Genomic DNA, 19,128 nt, shown 5'->3' with positions numbered 1-19,128 from the left:
AATTACATCTCAAATCCGTCGGGCTCTTTAGAGGTGAACAAAGGTCATACATATCCAGTTTGGCGCCAATCGGATGATCCATGCGTGAATAAGAGCCAAACGTATGCATATGGCGAGGGACTGATATTCGCCATTTGGCCACGCCCACACGGTTCAGCCAGAAGCGAGCATTGACAGAGCTCATCATCTGAATTACCTTGATTAGGTCAAGAGAGCCATAAACGGAGCTTTCCAAGGAAAAAAAAGACACTTCCTGTTCTGAGGGGGCGGGGCTTAGATGACGTCATAATATGATGACACAGGGTCGTCAGGGATCCCACCAGGGTCACTCGTGCAAAGTTTGGTGCAGAAGCTATCGACCGTTCACAGTAAAATACAAGACTTCCTGTTGTCAGGGGGCGTGGCCTACGTGATGTCATCATTTAACCATTGGATATTATTGGACACAAGATAATGATCAATAACTGAAGGTTTGGTGTCTCTGTCAGTTTTTGTGTTAGAATTACAAATTATTTAATTTTTTCCTCTTTAATTCAACATTGAACTGTCATTCCGTAGGGCAATGCTGCCCTCTGGTGTCGAATTACTGAAATAATGAAACTATTTCAGTGGGCAGCAGAGGGCAGCATTGCCCTACAAACAACGAACATGGACTGTTTATTATGTAATTACACAGAAGATCTCTCTAATTCATTCTGAGGGGCGGGGCTTAGATGACGTCATAATATGATGACAAAGCATTGTCAGGCATCACACCAGGATGAGTCAGGCCAAGTTTGGTGCAGCTCGGTCGAAACATGTGGAATCTAGAAGCAAACGTATGGCATCGGCGTTACAGGTCACTTCGCCACGCCGCCACACCCAGCTGCTTCATCGCAGCCGGTCAGGGCTTGGATCCACAACACACCAACATGTCTTCTGTCTCTGGACACAGTTTCATGTTGATTAGGTCAAAGGGCTAAGATAGCGACCGTTCACAGTAAAACATGACACTTCCTGTTCTCAGGGGGCGTGGCCTAAGCGATGTCATAATTTCACCACAGGGTATTTTAGGACACCTATTGATGATCAATAACAGAAAGTTTGGTCCCTCTATGTGTTTTTATATAGGAAATATAAGAGTTTCGTGTTTCATGGCGAGTAGGTGAACTTTGACCCCTGGTAACCCCCCTTCAGCAAGCTCATACAGTCACCAATTTGATAACTTTAAATCAGACATGCCTTATGATCAGACTGACCGAGTTTGAAGCCGATCAATCGAAAACCCTAGGAGGAGTTCGATCAAATGCAAAGGCTGTAAACGTCAAAATCGAGGTCAAATGAACTTCAATCTAAAATGGCCGACTTCCTGTTGGGTTTAGAGCATGGCTCTAAGAGACTTTTTTGTACGTCCCGACAAGATACACATGTGTACCAAGTTTCGTAATTCTAGGTTTAAGCATGGCTTGGGGCTGTTCATTTAAAATACTCTAGGGGTCGCTATAGAAAAATTAGGCCACGCCCACCAAATATCGCTATGGATTCCTGTTCGGGGATGGATAAGGATCCATCCTAGTGAGTTTGGAGCAGCTCACCCCGAAACTGTGGAATTCAGAGCCAAACGAAATTCGATGGCGTTCGCAACGCCGCCACGCCCACCTGCTTCATCGTAGCCGGTCGGGGTTGGAATCCACAACACACCAACATGTCTTCTGTCTCTGGACACAGTTTCATGTTGATTAGGTCAAAGGGCTAAGATAGCGACCGTTCACAGTAAAACATTACACTTCCTGCTCTCAGGGGGCGTGGCCTACATAAAAAAAAAATTTCACTGCAGGGTATTTTAGGACACCTGATGTCGATCAATCACTGAAAGTTTGGTCCCTCTATGTGTTTTTGTATAGGAAATATAAGAGGTTTTTGTTTCATGGCGTGTAGGTGAACTTTGACCCCTGCTAACCCCCCTTCAACATGCTCCAAAACTCACCAATTTGATAACTTTAAATCAGACATGCCTTATGATCAGACTGACCGAGTTTGAAGCCGATCAATCGAAATCCCTAGGAGGAGTTCGATCAAATACGAAGGCTGTAAACGTCAAAATCGAGGTCCAAAATGGACCTTCAATACAAAATGGCCGACTTCCTGCGATACTTGCACTATGACATTACTTGTAAATTCTGAGCGTCTTAGTGAGCTCTACAACTGTACCGAATTTCAAGTCTCTACGATGAAGTAAGTGAATAGCAATGGGTCTTTTGAAAATTGCTAGTTGCCGCCGTTGAGCAATTTTTTTTGCGATTTTTGCGGCGACCTTAAAATTCAAAATTTTTAAACCGCCTAGTCGCTTCCGCCAAGTTTGGTGAGTTTTTGAATATGATAAAGCCCCCAAATGGGCCCACGAAATGGGTGGAAGAATAATAATAAAACAGTACAGATACAATAGGCCTTCGCAGCGCTTTGCTGCTCGGGCCTAATAATAAGAAACAGTACAGATACAATAGGCCTTCGCAGCGCTTTGCTGCTCGGGCCTAATAAAATCTTTCCAAAAAAAGTATTTTTTGTTTAATTTACTGTACTCTTCAGCAGTGACCGTATGTTTGCAGATTTCAGCAAAAAAAAAAAAATTAAGACTAAAGACTGTTTCAATACCAATGTTGACTGATGCGTGAGCTTGAAAAAACAATAAATAAATAAACGGAATAGTTAGCAGAACTAGCTGTATTACAATCAACAATAAAAAAAACTTTTTACAGCCTTAAAACTCATAATGCCAAAGTTAAAAAGTTGTTTTTTTTGCAGCTAGTCTCATGTGTGTTAGCAGTAGAAGTCAGCAAGTGTTAAAAATTAACTTCGTCCAACCAACTGGTGATTAATTTTTACTCCTTATATACACAAAAAAGCTAGCTAGCTAGCTTGATAGCTAGCAAGGCTAAATTAGCAGCTAGTTAGCGTTAGCCTCAACCGCCTCAAGTCACAGAATGAAACGAAGATGTTTAGATACAACCTAAACTTTTGTCTGACTGAAAAGTCCCCTGAAAAATAAAAACTATGTTAAAAAGTCCTACCATGACAAAATTTAAAACCTATTTATGTATTCTAGCCAACTGACATTTTATGTAAAGGGATGCTAACGCTGATGCAAATGAGCAACATTATAATCTGAAGCCTCCAGTGCTTTACAAACGGTTTTCACTCCCCTTCTTCAATTCCTTCGCATATTGTCAAATTAGGATTTTATGTGACAGAACAACACAAAGTGGTGCAAAATTGAATATTTATTTTCAAAATATTTTAAAACTATAATAAAAATCTGTATATGGAAAACTGGGGGGTGGGGAGGTGGGGGGGAGAGCTATAAGAAACACAAATTTTCAGTTTGTCATAAATCATGTAGGGGCACAGAAAAGACAAACAAAGATCTTTTTGACAAAGAAATAAAATTAATTAACTAATATTTCTGATGATGGTTTAACGTATTTAGTTATTTCATGACAGTCATGCTGGCAGCTGATTAGAGCAGAAAATGTCACACCAAGGGACAGTCAGAACTGACCAACTCAGTTTTTACAGATCATCCCCAACTGTCAAGCCCATAATACTGAAAGAAAAGGCCCGTTTATCTATATAGCACATTTCTGCAACAAGACAACTGAAGGCACTTTACATGATGAAAACAGAGTACACTGAAGTGACAGTAAAGGAAAGAAAAACTGGACTCCACTAAAACTAATTGGATGAGTTTCTTAATATCTTACTGAGACCATTTAATCCTGGAATAGTGATGGAAAGCTGACTTTTTATTTTCGTTCTGTGTTTATGAAGGTTCAGGTCTGAGATTTCAGTAGCTTTTAGCCTAAATAGCAACAAACGTCCTCTTTAGGTACAAAAATAATTACTTCTTATTTTTTTTGTTTGTTTTAAGAAAAGTTATGCCACATCTACACTTTGATTTGTTCTTAGAATCTGTTCAGTGCTTGAATAGTTAGCTGTGTATCATCTGCCTATTTCTGCTCCTGGTCAAAAACAACCAGTCGGAGCCAGGAGGAGGGTCAATCAACCTCATGTACGCACTGCTAAATGTGCTACTGGTGGAAAAACAACATACGGTTACAGAAAAACAGTTTATCTGCCATGAAAAGGCAGACACAAAGAATGCTAATGAGCATTAGCATTCATTGCTAATGCTATGTTGTGGTAAACTAGCCTAGCAAAGAGCAAACAGGACTGGCAGCATTAAGACCCTCTCCCTGACTCTGATTGGTTGTTTCTGACTGACTAGTGTATTTCTGTAGTTAGCACTGGGAGCACTGGGAGAATGTTTTCACAGGTTATCTAACTTATATTGTACTGTCGTAAAGATAATTTTAACAAAAATGTGAAAAGCATATTTAAGTGCCGCTTTAAAGCACTAACATGACAAAAAACAATTTAGAAAATTAGAAAAGAAATTCTTTATTTAGAATGAAGCTGATTTTTTAAGATTGCTTGACACAAAAATTGCCACATTTGTGAATCTTGGCCTCCAAACTACAAAGTTTCCACCAATATCCAGTTGCAGCAGAGACTGGAGGTTGGGGATTAGAGAAGACTTATTATTCTGGGCACTCACATGTACCCCAGGCAGAAATAATCAGTCTGACATGATATCATCAAGCACTCAGAGGTCAGCTGTCCTGTCTGTTGTCCAACATCACTAAATCCTTTCCAAGAACACCTCGTCAGCTGCAGCAGACGAGGTGAGAGCGTTGGTTATCTGTTTGTGATGGCGCCTGTCATTGGGTTTGATGGAGCAGGTAGAGGACAAAGAGGCTGTGAAGTTGATTTGTTGGAGACCAAAGCTAAAAGTTGAAAGCTGTCACACTAGGTCAAAGTTTCCATGTTTCATTCTAATCTGGACTAACACAACATAGTATTTTAATAAAATAAAGAACTCTGATTTACATAGAAAAGGGAGCTGAAACATAAAATCCATCGGGTTTGCCTTGTATAAATATACACAAACATTATCCTAGATGTTGATAATTTTTCTATTACTTTTGTCTGCAAGGTTTCCCCCAGAAATCTTGCTAAGCCCGGTGGTTGGGGCGCTCGGCAGTCATTCATCCAGCGGCCCACCGTTAAAAAAAAATGTTAAAAGTTGACAGAAAATTTCAAAATATCACTTGATAATTATGTATTATCGGAAGGTTAATATCTGAACACCAACTATAAAGTCTTAAAAAATTCAAACATTAAAAAAATAAAATAAATAAATAAGCAATACTAAGCCTGGAGGGCAGGGGCATAAGTAAAGCCTGGTGGCCCGCCAGGCTTATAACACACTGGGGGAAACCCTGTGTCTGGATGTGGATTCTTCACAAACCTTTGAGTTTACTGAAAGGGCGAATCAAAGAGTAAAAGTTATTGAATGTTTGTTTAATTAAAAGAATCCTTTCTGTATTTTTAACAGGCAGTGAAAATGTCACTATAAGGTTTGTTTAATGCATCAACCTGCCACCCTTGAGCCAGAAAAACAACTTTGTGCCATTTTTTATTGTAGTTAAGGGCCACAAATGGCCCCCAGGCCGCACTTTAAGCACTCCTGAATTAGTGGGAACCGTATCCTCCACGTTTCTGTTAAACTCATCCTTCCATTCTCAATTAAAAAGCAACCAGAAGAAGAAGAAGCTCCACTGCTCCTCCTCCTCCTCCTGATCCTTCTTAGCTCTTTTCAATCTCCACAATAGTATTTTGCTCTTTAGGTTCCCTCCTCTCCAGCCGACTCTTTTGTTCCCACCATCAGGGGAACTAAATCAGTGGCTGAGCCGGGGGATGTGGGAAAAAGGCTAACGGTAAATTTAAGCAGATGCGTCTCCGTTATTCACTCAGCTTTATATGCTGGAGAGTTTTATTTTGTTGCAGTATAAGTGACCTTGATACAGTTGTTATGGAGAAGAAAACAGGGGAGAATAAATCTGGATTTGAATGGGCCGAGCAATGACAGTGAGAATAAAAGGGGTTTAAATCTGAAGAGTTAAAAAGAAAATGCTCTTTAAACTTAAAATTATAAATTATGTCCATGTACAACAATTTCTTTAATAGATTGGACAAGAGGATTTGTCATCTCTTGAACCCGTCATCTACATATTTTTTAACTTTTTGTCATGTTACAACCAAAAGGTTTGATGAATTTTATTTGGATAGAAAACCAAAAGTGTGAAGTAATACTCCGATATAAAGTCAACTGCAGTAATGGTGTATGTGTAACAGGGTTTTATTTGAACAATATTATAGATGTGACAAAGTTTGCCAAAATTTATTTACTTAATCTTTGAATTTATTTTGTTTAGTTAACAAGGTGTTTCTTCAGATATTTATTATTAGTGTTTTAAGTTCTGTTACGCTGCTCTTGACAGTTGGTGGTCGCCATAGCAACGGTAACTGACAGCTCCTCCCCCATTTCCTGTTGCCATCGGTAACTGTGGCATGTATTAGAATCAACTCTGTGTTTTCTTGGGGCGTGCTGTGGCGGCGTAGTGGCTAGCGCGATCCACGTTTGGAGGCGGTGAGTATTCGTCGCGGGTTCGATTTCCGGACCCGGCGATATTTTCCGCATGTCTTCCTCCTTCTCCCTTTCCTGTCAGCCCACTTTCATATAAGGGACACTAGAGCCCACAAAAGACCCCCTGGAGGGGAAAAAACCCTCTATTTTCTTTACAAGTGTCTTATTTTATCATATATTTTAGACAAATTATATGATATTCAGTGTTTCATGAGTAATTTAGCTATGTTTTGTAAACGTTTTTAACTGTTTTTATTATTAATGTTGTCAATTTTAGTCATGTTTAATTTTGCAAATGTTAGTTACTGCTAACTGGTAGCCATTGCTTTGTAGTTTGTTTAGGGTTATTTATTGTACTTTATTTAATGTATAGGGGCAGAAGCTGCTGGACGGATGTTAACCACCAACTTAATTTTCTATTACAAAGAACCTGAATGTGTTTGCTGTGAAGTTAACCCACTGGATCTGAGACGAACACAGAAGTGTGTAAAATGCCACCAATTTAAAAAAAAACTAGAGGAAATAAATGTTACTGTTCCAGCTGATTTGACTGCTGTTTACACTACACAATGGCTACTGTAAAAGAAAAGTGTTTTGTTGTTGACTTTATGTCTGGAAATAACTTGTTGCCTTTTGTTGGTTGTGAAGGAGGCTCTACTAATGCTTTTCAAAGATGTGCATTTGAATAATTGCGTTTGTTTGGATTAAAGTGACAAGAGGCCTGAAAACAGCTCAAAGAGGCAGAACTGACCAGACTAAAACCTCATTAACTCAGAATCATTTTGTGCAAAAAAAAATGTAGACCTATCCTAACCTGTCCAAGGAAGCAAAACAGGTCACCTTTAAACCGCTTCAATCTGTATGAACTATTCATCAAAGGAACAGGGACCTGCAAAGAATTTTCTGTTACTACATTTATTCTCACACAACATGGCCTTTCTTGGAAAATAAAATTGCTTTTTGCCATTTCTGTGGGTTCCTGCTGCTTCAGCACTCAAGCAGTTTCACTCCGTCTCTGACAATCGCTGTTCATTGTTATGCATGAAAAACCTGTGGCTCACCTCGAGTCAATCTGCTCCAGTAATCACATCTCAGGTCATTACAAGCCCATTCAAATAGTTTCTTTCAGGGAAACACGACGAAGGTCTGAATTTACCTCATTTCACATCAACAGAAATATGTTGACTCCTTCACCATGTTTAAAAATCAGTGGAATAAATAGAATCTATTGACAAGAAGCCGCTTAAAGTTACTTTTGTCTAATCAGGGGTCATAATGAAATGTTTTAAACCAATTTGTACATGCTTTCTGATATCATTAGACTCCAGAAATAAGCTGTCAAGACATTTTCAAGCTGTATAAAAAGAAGAGCTGGACTTTTTCAGCCGTGTTTCTAGAAATAAAACAATTTAAGCTGATAAAATAAATATGAAAGCTCCTGTGAAGTCAGAGAAATTGAATTTCTCATTAATCTCAACATCAAGATCCAGTATGGCTGCCATGAGCAATGTGGACTTACACTTTTGAACGTCGTCTCAAGCACAAATACTGCTCTAGAAAAACTTCTTTAAGACATGAATAAAAAAGTGTCACTTGTATCACTAAAATGAGCAGTGACTGCATTTAATCTTCAAATTAATTCATATTTATTGATACCATAATTGAGCAAACAGTGGAGAAAATAGTGAAACTTAACAATTCCAGATAGTTTTGGAGGTTTTTAAACATCATTAGTTGGAATTTATCGTGACAACAATAAATCAGAATTCTTATGGTACTGAGAAATTTATCACTATAAATTATAAACGATACGATACATGCCCATCCCTTCTGCCATGTGTTTAAAGCTAGTATTAGCTGCAATACATTATTTGCACTTTCAGTTGTTTTTATCTCAATGAATCATTTGCACAACCTCTTAATTAGAACATGTTCCTTCAGTTAAGCATTTCTCTTACACTGACTTTAGTTGATTAGTATAAGCGAGGCAAACAAAAACTGAACGGCTTTGTTCAACTCATCGCTAAAACTACAGAAACACTACAATCCTTAAACAGAAAATCAACATCATTGTTCACAACGTCTTCTGTTTGCTGATTGGCCGGATTGGCCATCGTGAGAGAAATCCAACTCAATGGGAGAAATCCCAGACAGAGCAGTGAAGGGAGATGAGAATTGATAGGAATCGAATTAAGATTGGTAGTCCTAACAGGTCTAAAAAAGAAAAGTTTGGTCTGATTTAATTCCTGAAAGTAGGGGAAAAATAATTATGCAGAGTGTGTACACATCGGATCTAAATTGTATTAAAATATGCTGAGGCCTGAGTCGTAACCAAAACTATTTGTTTAGCTTTTATTCACAACTTTAATATGCCAAACCCTGCAGCTACACCACAGCATAAGCAGATGTGACCCTTTGAGTTCCTGAATGCTTTCATAGGATGCTGAGGGCACCAGAGGCAGCTTGAAATAAACATCTAAAGGGTCAGGCTTTGAAAGCATGCGGGGGAGGTTTGCTGGGACACCAGCTTTCATGTGTCGCTGTCCCTTTGCAGGCCCGAGTCACAGCCCACTCGGCACCAGCAGCTTGTGACATTTTAGCTGCTTTGTCTTCTCTTCCAGCGTTTTTAAAACCCTTCTGTGGTTTTATTTCAACATAAAATGGCAAACGTTGGGATATGGAGGATAATGAAATTGGAAGATAGAGATTTGATATTAAAAAATGAGAGGTCAGAGATAAAAATATACTGTTTAACAGACTGGCATTCAAAATGTCAGAAAGCTAAGCAGAGACATCGCCAGCATGGTGAATAAACTGTCTGCTAATTACAGAGATGGCATCATCTAATTGAGGCACTTTTGTGCAACAAAATCAGTTCAACTAGGTTAGTTTTTTGTTTACTTGTGTCTCTTTTACAGACAATGCTAATTAACAGAATCAATACTACTTTATTTTTATAGAAAGTGCTCCTGGATCACTATTTTTTTTTTTTTACCCCTCCAGGGGGTCTTTTTTGTGAGCTCTAGTGTCCCTTATATGACAGTAGGCTGACAGGAAACAAGGAAGGAGAGGGGGGAAGACATGCGGCAAATGTCGTCGGGTCCGGGAGTCGAACCCGCGACGGCCGCGTCGAGGACTCAAGGCCTCCTAATACGGGTTGCGCTAACCACTACGCCACCACGGCATTAACCAATTGAGATAAGTTAGAAAAGACAAGTTGGGGGATGTACCAAAGATGTTAGCTTTACTGAAACTGCCTCTGTTTAAAATACCAAACCTTTTCTAGTCGGTGGCTAGAGGCTACGAGAAAAAACAAGGTTATATGTTAATGAAGATGAAAACACACAAACACACACATGGCTGTGTCGCTGTTTGACTCAACTGGACAAGTCAGTGAACAAATCCTCTTAAATGCAGCATAATGCTGCTTATACATGTGGATAGAAAATGCCCTTTTTCTCTGTAGCTTGGCCAATTTGAGAGAAATAGTGTTGAAAATCACATTAAATTATTGGAAACTGGATTTATTGGTTTAGATGATCAAAAAATGTCATTTTATAAGTAGTTACTGCGATGAAATATGGCAAAGGGATCAAAATCACAACTGTACAAAGCTATCCTGGTGCTTTTAGATTATTTTATCACTTTCAGGCATAATAATTATATGATCACATTCATCTAATTTTGACTTGTTTTTTTATTATATATAATCCTCATGTATTATATATACATTAGAAATATTGCTGCTATTATTATTGTGTTGGCTTGACATTAGTGTCACAAAGATAAAAAAATAAAAAATAAATTAAAACATTCTATATATGTTTTTAAATAGCAAAAATAAAGAATTTATCTTACTTTCAAAAGCTTAGATGACTCTTCTAAATAATTTCATGCTTCTTTAATATGATATATCTAGTTAAAATCTATCTAATTTACTTGGGTCTAAAAATTTTAAATGAACTGCTAATTGCTGATAGCTAAACATGCTACGACAATGTAATACTTTGTTGTAATTTCTGAAATGGGTTATTGAATCTGTAAACTTAAATTTAATTTAATCATTTAATGGTATTTCTTTTCTTGTCTTTCTTGGTCATGGTTTTAAAGACTAAAGCAATTAGGAAACACTTCAAGTTAGCAATAAGCATGCTAGCCAAGGTACAGTTAGCATTTAGCTAACGCTTAGCAGCTAAATAGACAGTTTTCCCTAGATCTGAGACCAATTTTAGTTAAAATTTATTATGTGAACACAAGCAAATCTCTAAATAAAAGTTATGATTTGTGAAATGTGAATACTTTTTTTTTCTTATGATAGCTTAAATTTGTATTTTTCTTTAGCTTGAATAGCTAAAGCTTTTATCTATAATCTAGTGTTAGAGACGTTAACAGATGGTTTCTAAGGCAACCAGTCATGCTGTATTTTTATTCTTAAATATTTTTATGAATGTAGATTGCTTTTGCACAGTGAAATTTATGTGACTAATATCTTTTGAGATTCCTGATTTACATAATTTTTTCCACCATGTGGATGTGATGGACACCCAGAGTGAAATGTCTGGACAGCAATTACTGTAGCTGGAAAAATACCGTATGAATAATTAAGTGAAAGCAATCAGTGAGGGAACATAATGGATCAGAACCAGCATGAAATGTCCCATTTGTGAGAGAACATAATTAGTTTGTAGAAGAGTGACGCAAAAATGTGAGGCCTCATTAAAACATCATTTCTATCATGACGATATCAATTATGTAGTTAAAGACAGGATATCATGATTAATGTTCACTTTTGTCTATAGAGGCTTTAATTTGATTTTGATTTGCAGGTGTTTAAAATCAAATCAGCAGCTTGTAGTCCACCAAGCAGAAAAAGTTGCTTTGTTCTCCTTCTGAATGCTAATTTTGAGTTTGGCATCTCCTGGAAAATATCAAAACGATGACTCAGGCCCGCATGCAAACTTGTCAAGCAATTAAAGCGTGCTCAGGTTTTTTCTGTTCCTTCCTGAGAATGCTGATCTTAAGCTACAGGTTCGTTCCTAAGCCGACGGGGAAGTTCAACAGGAAGTGGATCGCAACAATTTTCCCCAGAAGCCTGAGCCAATTGACCAACAAGTTTGACCTCACTAAAAGTGAAACTCGCAGGCAGGAGAAGCACTTAATCAAAAGGGGTTAAAAAATAAATGTTTCCGGCTGAACATAAAAACCTCAAAGAAAATCAATAACTCTCAATTAACACAAACACGCAAGAACAGAAGAAAATGTCTTTCTGTCTCTTCTGGACAAATTTATTTAAATTATCCAATAATTCAGCATCTGATGGACAATAACTGGATGAAGATAAACTTTGGTAACATGATTTGTATCACTAAACTGCACAAAGTAATAGGATTTAATCATATTTTCAAATTTTCAATATTTATAGACACTTTAATTGAACAAATAATTGAAAGAAAATTGCAAATCTTGACAGTACAAAAAAAATTTTGGGTTATTAAAATATCCTTATTTGGACCTTATTGTGATTATAAACTAAAATCAGTATCATAATAAGAAATTTATCACAGTAAATGATAAACGATACAATAAATGCTTTCCTAATTCAGGGGTGGGCTTTTTTTTAATTGTGTTTTAGATATTTATCTATAAAACAATAGATGAATATAGAAAACCACCTCATGCAAACTGTTAAGTACGGTAGAGCACCTATCATGCTGTGGGTCAGTTTCTCTTAAAAACAATCTGTAATAAAATGTTTACCAGTGGCACAAATGGAGGAATATTATAGTATGTTTGGTCGTAAGAGACGCCTCAATACCTGTGGAGGTTGAAGAATGGAAAACAAAAAAACAGGAAATAAAGCTTCAACTTTCATCCATTGTACACCAGATCAGATCAGATGAGATTTCTTGGAAACTCTGGCTGAGCTGATAACTGAAAACTCCTCCATATATCTTACAGGTAGGAGAAAATATGCACCAGAGGGGAGAAAAGCAGGTTCTAACAGCTGGAATTAATTCTGAATTACCAGGAAGAGCAGCGAGCAGAAATGCTCAGATGTACAGACACTGAGAGGAAGCCAAGAATTTCTTAGAACTATGCTGTTACTTTTGTTGAAATACAGAAACAAAACCAGATCACTGACTGGTATTGTTCTTAATCAGAGTATCTGCAGGCATTGCAAGTCAACTTTATGACTTTTTAAGACCTTTTTAACACCATCTTGAATAAAATTCAAGACAAAAAACGGACGGTTGATGGAACTTGCTGTACTTCAATCAAGCACAGCAAAAAGTATGAACCAGGCTTTTTGCTTCTCATACTGCAGATGGCGCTCTACCACATTTACCCCCAAGTTTTTTTGCTCTGAGTAATCTGGTATGCATTGGCAGTAGAAGTCAGCCAGTGGCAAAAACAAGCGTAGGAAAGCTAGCTAGCTAGCTAGGGTATACATGTTAGCAGCTAGTTAGTGGTAGCATCAGTCGCCTCGAGTCACACAACACAACGAAGATGTTCGAGTGCGACTCGAACTTTTGCTTGACAGAGAAAAACAAAACTACATTTAAAATTGCTGCCATGACAAAATTTAATAGTTACATTTCAAAAATAAATTTAAGACATTTTAAGGCATTATTTTAGACACAAATTCAAGAGTTATTAAGAATATAGTAGTAGTGGCGTTTTATAACACAATCAAGTAACCATGTTACCTTCAGTTGTTATAAAAATGCTATATATGTAACAAACATGACTTAAAAGAAAATTGACATTGTAATTTAACACCTTGAAATTGGGCCTCTGTCTCTTTAAAAGCTCTGCCTTCAGGAAGTCATCACAACATGGCTCCTTGATTAAAGCTTTAAGAATGTTTTACCAGCGTTGCACTGAGAAGTAGCTGGCTTACTGAGGTGTTTGCTAATTGCTGCTGGCTAGTCTGATGGAACTAAGTGGTGGAAGCTCTGAAGCATGGAAACTGCAGCTCAGAGGAGGAGCTTCGCCTTGAAGGCGGGGCTAGGTCCACCAGGCGTTTTACACGGCTGAATGGTTGCCATGGAGATTAAATGGTTTCTTAAACATGCATGAAAGAATAACAGCAACACTTCTGGTATGTTTTATATGAAGGAATAACATTATGACATGATTTAAAGCTAGAAGAAGTTACAAATGTTAAGTTATATTGCCCGTTAACAGGCTTTTCATGACTTTCCAACTGGAAACTGGACAAATATCTATAGCAGTTGCATAATTAATCAAAACTTTTAACTCTTTTTAAATTTATGAATTAAAGTCAAGGCCGGCTTTGGATTCAAGGAAGAAATAAAACTAAAGTCAAACTATCCAACTTAAGCATGAAAGTACAAGAGCCCACATGGAGACGCAGGCCTGTGCTGCTGACACAATCTCCTCTGTCAAACAGTGAAAAACAGAGATTAATGAGAGGGACGGGCACTGCGCTGCAGAAACAGCCACCGCTGAGGGTTTGTCGGCATATCAGGGTGCAAAAACCTGTGATCACAGCCGGCGATGAAAGATAAATGCAGATCAGGAGCTGACAAATCAGGGAGCGATTAAAAAGAGGCTTCTCTCCTCGGCTGTTTCCTGGTTTGTGGACTGAAGATGACTGCTGGCGTGACAGGAAGGGCCTCATTGTGCTGCAGCAGAGGGTTTACGTAAGATCTTGGTGAGCAGACATGGACGTGATGCACCCTCTCCGCACAACAACGCAACGTTTTCTTTTTACAAAACAGAAACTTGGTATGGTATTGCTAGAAAAAAAAACAATCAACCAAACAAAACAAAAACATGTGCATCGGAGCCGGCATTCCTCAGCTGTTACTCAAACCGCGAAGGCCAACGGCAGAAGCATTTATTTAGAATGAAACATGGTGAAACCTGTCTGACTCAACTATTAGCTGTTACAAATGCACTTCCTTCACTTTTACTGCAAGTCCATGTAAACGCTTTACTGCACAACTGTAGTAAGAACAAACTTTCAAAAACCAGAATATGGTTCATAAAGACATCTAAAAGTCTAGTTGCTAGAGTAAATATCAAGTTTGCAATGGCGGGTTTGTTTTTCCCAACAGCAAACTTCAAAAACGCAAAATATTACAAGTATTTTTGTCTAGTTTCAAGAGCAAATTTCTTCGTACACTTAAAGTAAGAAGAAATGAACTTAAAGTAACTTATTAGCAAGATATAGGAGCTTTAATTCATCAAAACTGGTGAAAAACACTATCAATCAATCAATTAATCAAGTTTAGTTGTGTAGCACGTTCAGCAAAAAGGCAGTTCAACATCATAAAACGAAAACCAGTAACAGCCATTACGTTTTGACATTGTTAAAGATTTGCTAGTTCCACTGAAACATGTTGCTATCAGTGAAATAATCCGCCAGTTGAACCAGTACTTTCTCTAAAACAAGCTCCTTCATCTTGCTAACAAGTAGTTGCAGATTTTGTGTTTTTGCAGAGCAGAGATTTGACTGGAAACCACATCCAGCTAGCGGCAGCAGCAGCAGCAACAACAGAGAGAGTTTTAAAGTGCATTTCTACCTCTGTCACCCAGATGAGCGGGATGGCGCTGTAATTCTTCCTCATCCCTCCTCTCCCTCAGAGCCTGAGGTCAAAGTGCATGGAAGTGCATGAAGCCCCCTGTGGGTCGCTGGCACTCTGAAGCTTCAGTACTCCAACAGAGCAGCAAAAGCAGCAGCGTCTCTCTCTCTCTGTGTTTCGTGTGCAACAGTCTTATTGTGAAATCTTCCTCTCCGTGTGGCAGCAGCTATTAGAATCAAAGCGGCTCGGATTCCTCCGGTGGAGGTGTGTTTTCAACATTTATAGCCACCAAGCGCTCTCTCTCTGGGGTAAAGGCATGTTTTTTTTCCCCCCTCTGATTGCTATCACAGTAGCAGAAACCTGCCAATCAGGAGCGAGCAGGCGGAGAGGACGAGGAGGTTTCAGGGAAATGAATGAGTGCAGGATTCGCTCCCTGAGGGGAACACGTTTTACTGAACAGGACAGCCAGATAACGGCCGGCGTGTTTACACGGCCAGGCTGGACTCTGCACTCCCGCTCAGCCTCGCTGGGACATTCTGTCCAAACCGGGAAGAAGCTGCTTCTTTTTGTCACTCAGCCAACAGAAAGGATAATAAACGAGTGATATTTTGAGTTTGTCTTTTTTTGTTGTTCTTAGCAATTTCCCCCCGAGGAATTAGAGACTGTGCTGTTGACACAGATTCAAACATCAGACAATAAAACTCAACATTTGTTTAAAATCCTGCAAAATTTGGAAATTGTGTGTGTGTGTGGGGGGGTTCTCTTAAGAGTATCGAAACAGCAACAAGAAAATAATAATATTTATAATTTAAACTTCATAAACAACTTGAACGGAAACAAAAAGTAGAATTTTGCCTACAGGTTAAGACAAATGGTTATTTGAGAACCACGATAGGGTTCTACATGCAAAATAAAATGTGATGATTTTGCTAAAGTATTATTTTTAATGTGAGATGTTCTCAAGTTAAACGTTGGATTATTGAAACTGATTTAAACAATACTTTAAAAAAAACAGCAGCTGTGCAGTTCTGCATGGCCTTCTGTTTGTTTACATAAATCTGAGTTTATAAGAGATTAACTCGGTATTTTACAGAGGATGGTCCAAAGATAATTTAGATAAAATAAGGAAGCATTTAACCTCATTTGCTCTTCGTCCTAAGAATTTGACTCCTATCGAGGCTGCAGATCGGACTTTCATTTAACACAGTTTTTAACATTTTCATAAACAAAACCATTCTGTTCTACCACACCCTGTAATTTCACTTGCATAACTTTGCTTGAACGTACGGCTTGAAGTACCAGCGGGAAACAATCAGATGTCAAATCACTTCAGCTGACTCCTTTAGTCCAAGTCTAATTTATTTAGAAAGTCTCGTATAAAAAACAACTACCGTATTTTTCGGACTATACGGCGCACCAGATTATAAGATGCAGTATCAGTGAACGGATCTATTTTCATATACAAGGCGCATAAAGCGAAACAAAATACGGTAGTCGGATAGGTCAGATTTTATTCAAATCATTAACAATAACTGTGAGTATTACACAAAAAAGTGCACTCACTTTTTCAACCATTCATCGTCTACGAATCCATCAAGTTCCTCGTCTTCGGTGTCAGAATTTAACAGTTGGGCGATGGCGGCATCAAGCAAGCCCCAATCCCTCTCGTTATCATCCGATTCAGTCTCATTGCTGTTGCTTGGCTGTTCATTGATGATTGAAGCACCGTACATATAAGGAAAAGTGGTTCGCCACCCCAAAACAGGTCTGTCTAGACACCATAGGAAGCTGACTCCACGAGGTTTCTGACCAGCAGAGATTATGCTTCGACAATCAAAGAGAGTGGCTTCGTCGCTTACCAAAGTCGTAATAAAACATAAGATACACTGTTCATGCATAAGGCGCACCAGAATATAAGGTGCATTGCCGATTTTTCGCAAATATAGGGATTTTACGTGCGCCTTATAGTCCGAACAATACGGTACTTTATCCTAATTGTGCTGCAAAACTAACGTAAATAAAAGACAGAAAGCAAATATTCCCCAAATGTGGTTCATTTACACCCTATTTTATAACTACAGAGTTAGGTGATATGGATTATATAGAACTGGTATAAATTCATACCAGTTCTGATTGCTGATTTCTGATGCGCTTTTTGGCACTACCAGAGCTCCATACAATGTCTGACTGACGAAGGTTCCTGGTCACTGACGTCTGCCCAGCAGCCCATGGGCATAAACATAAACTCTGACGCTTTTTATCACCCTTTACGCCCAGATAAGTGCAGGAAAACCATTAAAGCAAACCCAAGATTTGGAGAATTAGTTTGGTAAACGCCGAGGAAATACCTCACACTTTCCTCGAGGAGCAGAAACCACTCAGGGGAAAACATTGACTTGTTAGCGATGTCAAATGGAGAGATAACGAGGAAGAGGTTTCACCCTCTTCATTGCATTTCTGCTGCTGGCATAGCTGCCACCTCAGCCAGATGCTGCATCAGCAGTCACAGAGTCAGAGGCTCAAATTATCTGCTCCATTTGCAGACGATGATTCAGACTGCAGAGAGACGTAGACGTAGCTGAAGAGCAGCAGCATAATAAGCCCCTTGCTGAACAAAAAAGCAAGAACTTCAGCTTGGAGTGCGCTGGGAACGCTTTATAATTACGCATCAAAGCACTCACAGCTGACTGTTCTGAAATTACTCTGAGGATTTAAATGCGACGCCTCCTTCACTTTACAAAACGAATCTCCTCTGAAGTCTGAATACAGATGGGAACGGATCCGTGTTCGCTTAAATGCTGACAGGAGAGGATGCCAGAAGCCTTCAGAGCCAAACTGATGAAGCTTTGGAGACAGGGCTGACTCGCTGACACAGATTAAGAAAAGAGCGCCCCCTTTTGGCCATTAAACACTAGTAAAACTCACCTTGTGACGATTTTCTTCTTCTGCTTCCACATCCTCCACTGGTTTGAGGAAGAAGCGACAAAAACAGAAAGTCTCCTCATTTAGCAGCTGTAAAAGTCTGAAATTACCAAAAAAAAAAAAAAGTTTTTAACTGTTGGAACATTTCTGTACACCAAGTGGAGCAAAAGAAAGAAAACAGTAACAGAATATCGCTCCAGTTTAACTGTACATACATTTCACTCACTGCCAAGCAACTCTGGTTGAGATTTAAATTTAATTTAAATCTAGAAATTTATTCTAGAAAATACTTGGAAATTTTTCAGTTTCAAAACTAGAATTGGTTTTTTTTCTACAAAATTTCTGAGATTAATCTCAAAATTACTTATTCTTATTTTCTCGCAAAATTTTGACTTTTCGAACTCAGAAATTTCCAAGTTTTTTCTAGAATTTTTATTTTAGATTAATCTCAAACGTTCTGAGTTTTGAGCCTAAATTCATATACATTCACACTGGCCCTACTGAACTTTTGTACTTTAGCTATAAGCTGATTCATTCACAACAATGGGGTACAAAGGCACACCTGTAGATGAATCTTAAGGCAAGTCAGACTCACCGTTTGCTTATGAAATATGAGAAAATCAAAAATAAATCATCATGGATATCAGATGGAAATCTTTGGATGTCCATAAGTCTGGTTCATCCTTGTCAAAATGTTTTTAAGTTAATTTCATCGGTTCAGTCACGCTGAAGTACAAGAAGCGTTCTCGCGAGATCTTGTGATGGGCGGTTGAAACTTCGCGTCAAAGTGGCGTTTGATTCGCGAGGCGCCATCTTGTGGCTAATGGCTCCTTGTAAATACAGGTGAGGTTTTTTTTTTACTCCTGCATTTGATAGCGGTGTTAGCTTGAAACAAATGACTATTTGAGACTCTTATTTTGAAGTAAAAAAAAAAAAAAAAAACTTAGAAAGGAATACTTCGTGCACTGCTGGGTTATAATCACAAACTTTGATGGCATTTCCTCGACAAGCTAGCTAGTACCGCTAACAAAAACCAAAGAAACCATTGGCTTCCATTATGGATTTTTGTTTGTTTAAATATGTTTAAAAACACAATGTATTTCATTAAATTCTTAATAAGAATGGGATATG

General features: G+C 38.4%; 1 protein-coding gene across 1 annotated transcript in view; it reads right to left on the bottom strand.

The window, feature by feature from the left end:
* The window catches only part of tmcc3 (transmembrane and coiled-coil domain family 3), a 53,204-nt gene extending 37,587 nt beyond the window's left edge, over window positions 1–15,617 (bottom strand). The window contains exon 1 of the mRNA XM_023350574.1: window positions 15,076–15,617. Within this exon, the coding sequence (XP_023206342.1) occupies window positions 15,076–15,120 (45 nt within the window). The 5' untranslated portion in view covers window positions 15,121–15,617. The remainder of the gene's footprint in view (window positions 1–15,075) is intronic.
* Window positions 15,618–19,128: the final 3,511 nt, after the last annotated feature.

This window comes from Xiphophorus maculatus, chromosome 17, assembly GCF_002775205.1.
Source record: "Xiphophorus maculatus strain JP 163 A chromosome 17, X_maculatus-5.0-male, whole genome shotgun sequence".
Taxonomy (NCBI): domain Eukaryota; kingdom Metazoa; phylum Chordata; class Actinopteri; order Cyprinodontiformes; family Poeciliidae; genus Xiphophorus; species Xiphophorus maculatus.
Note: the sequence above shows the minus strand (reverse complement) of the source record. Positions and strands in the feature narration are given on the sequence as shown.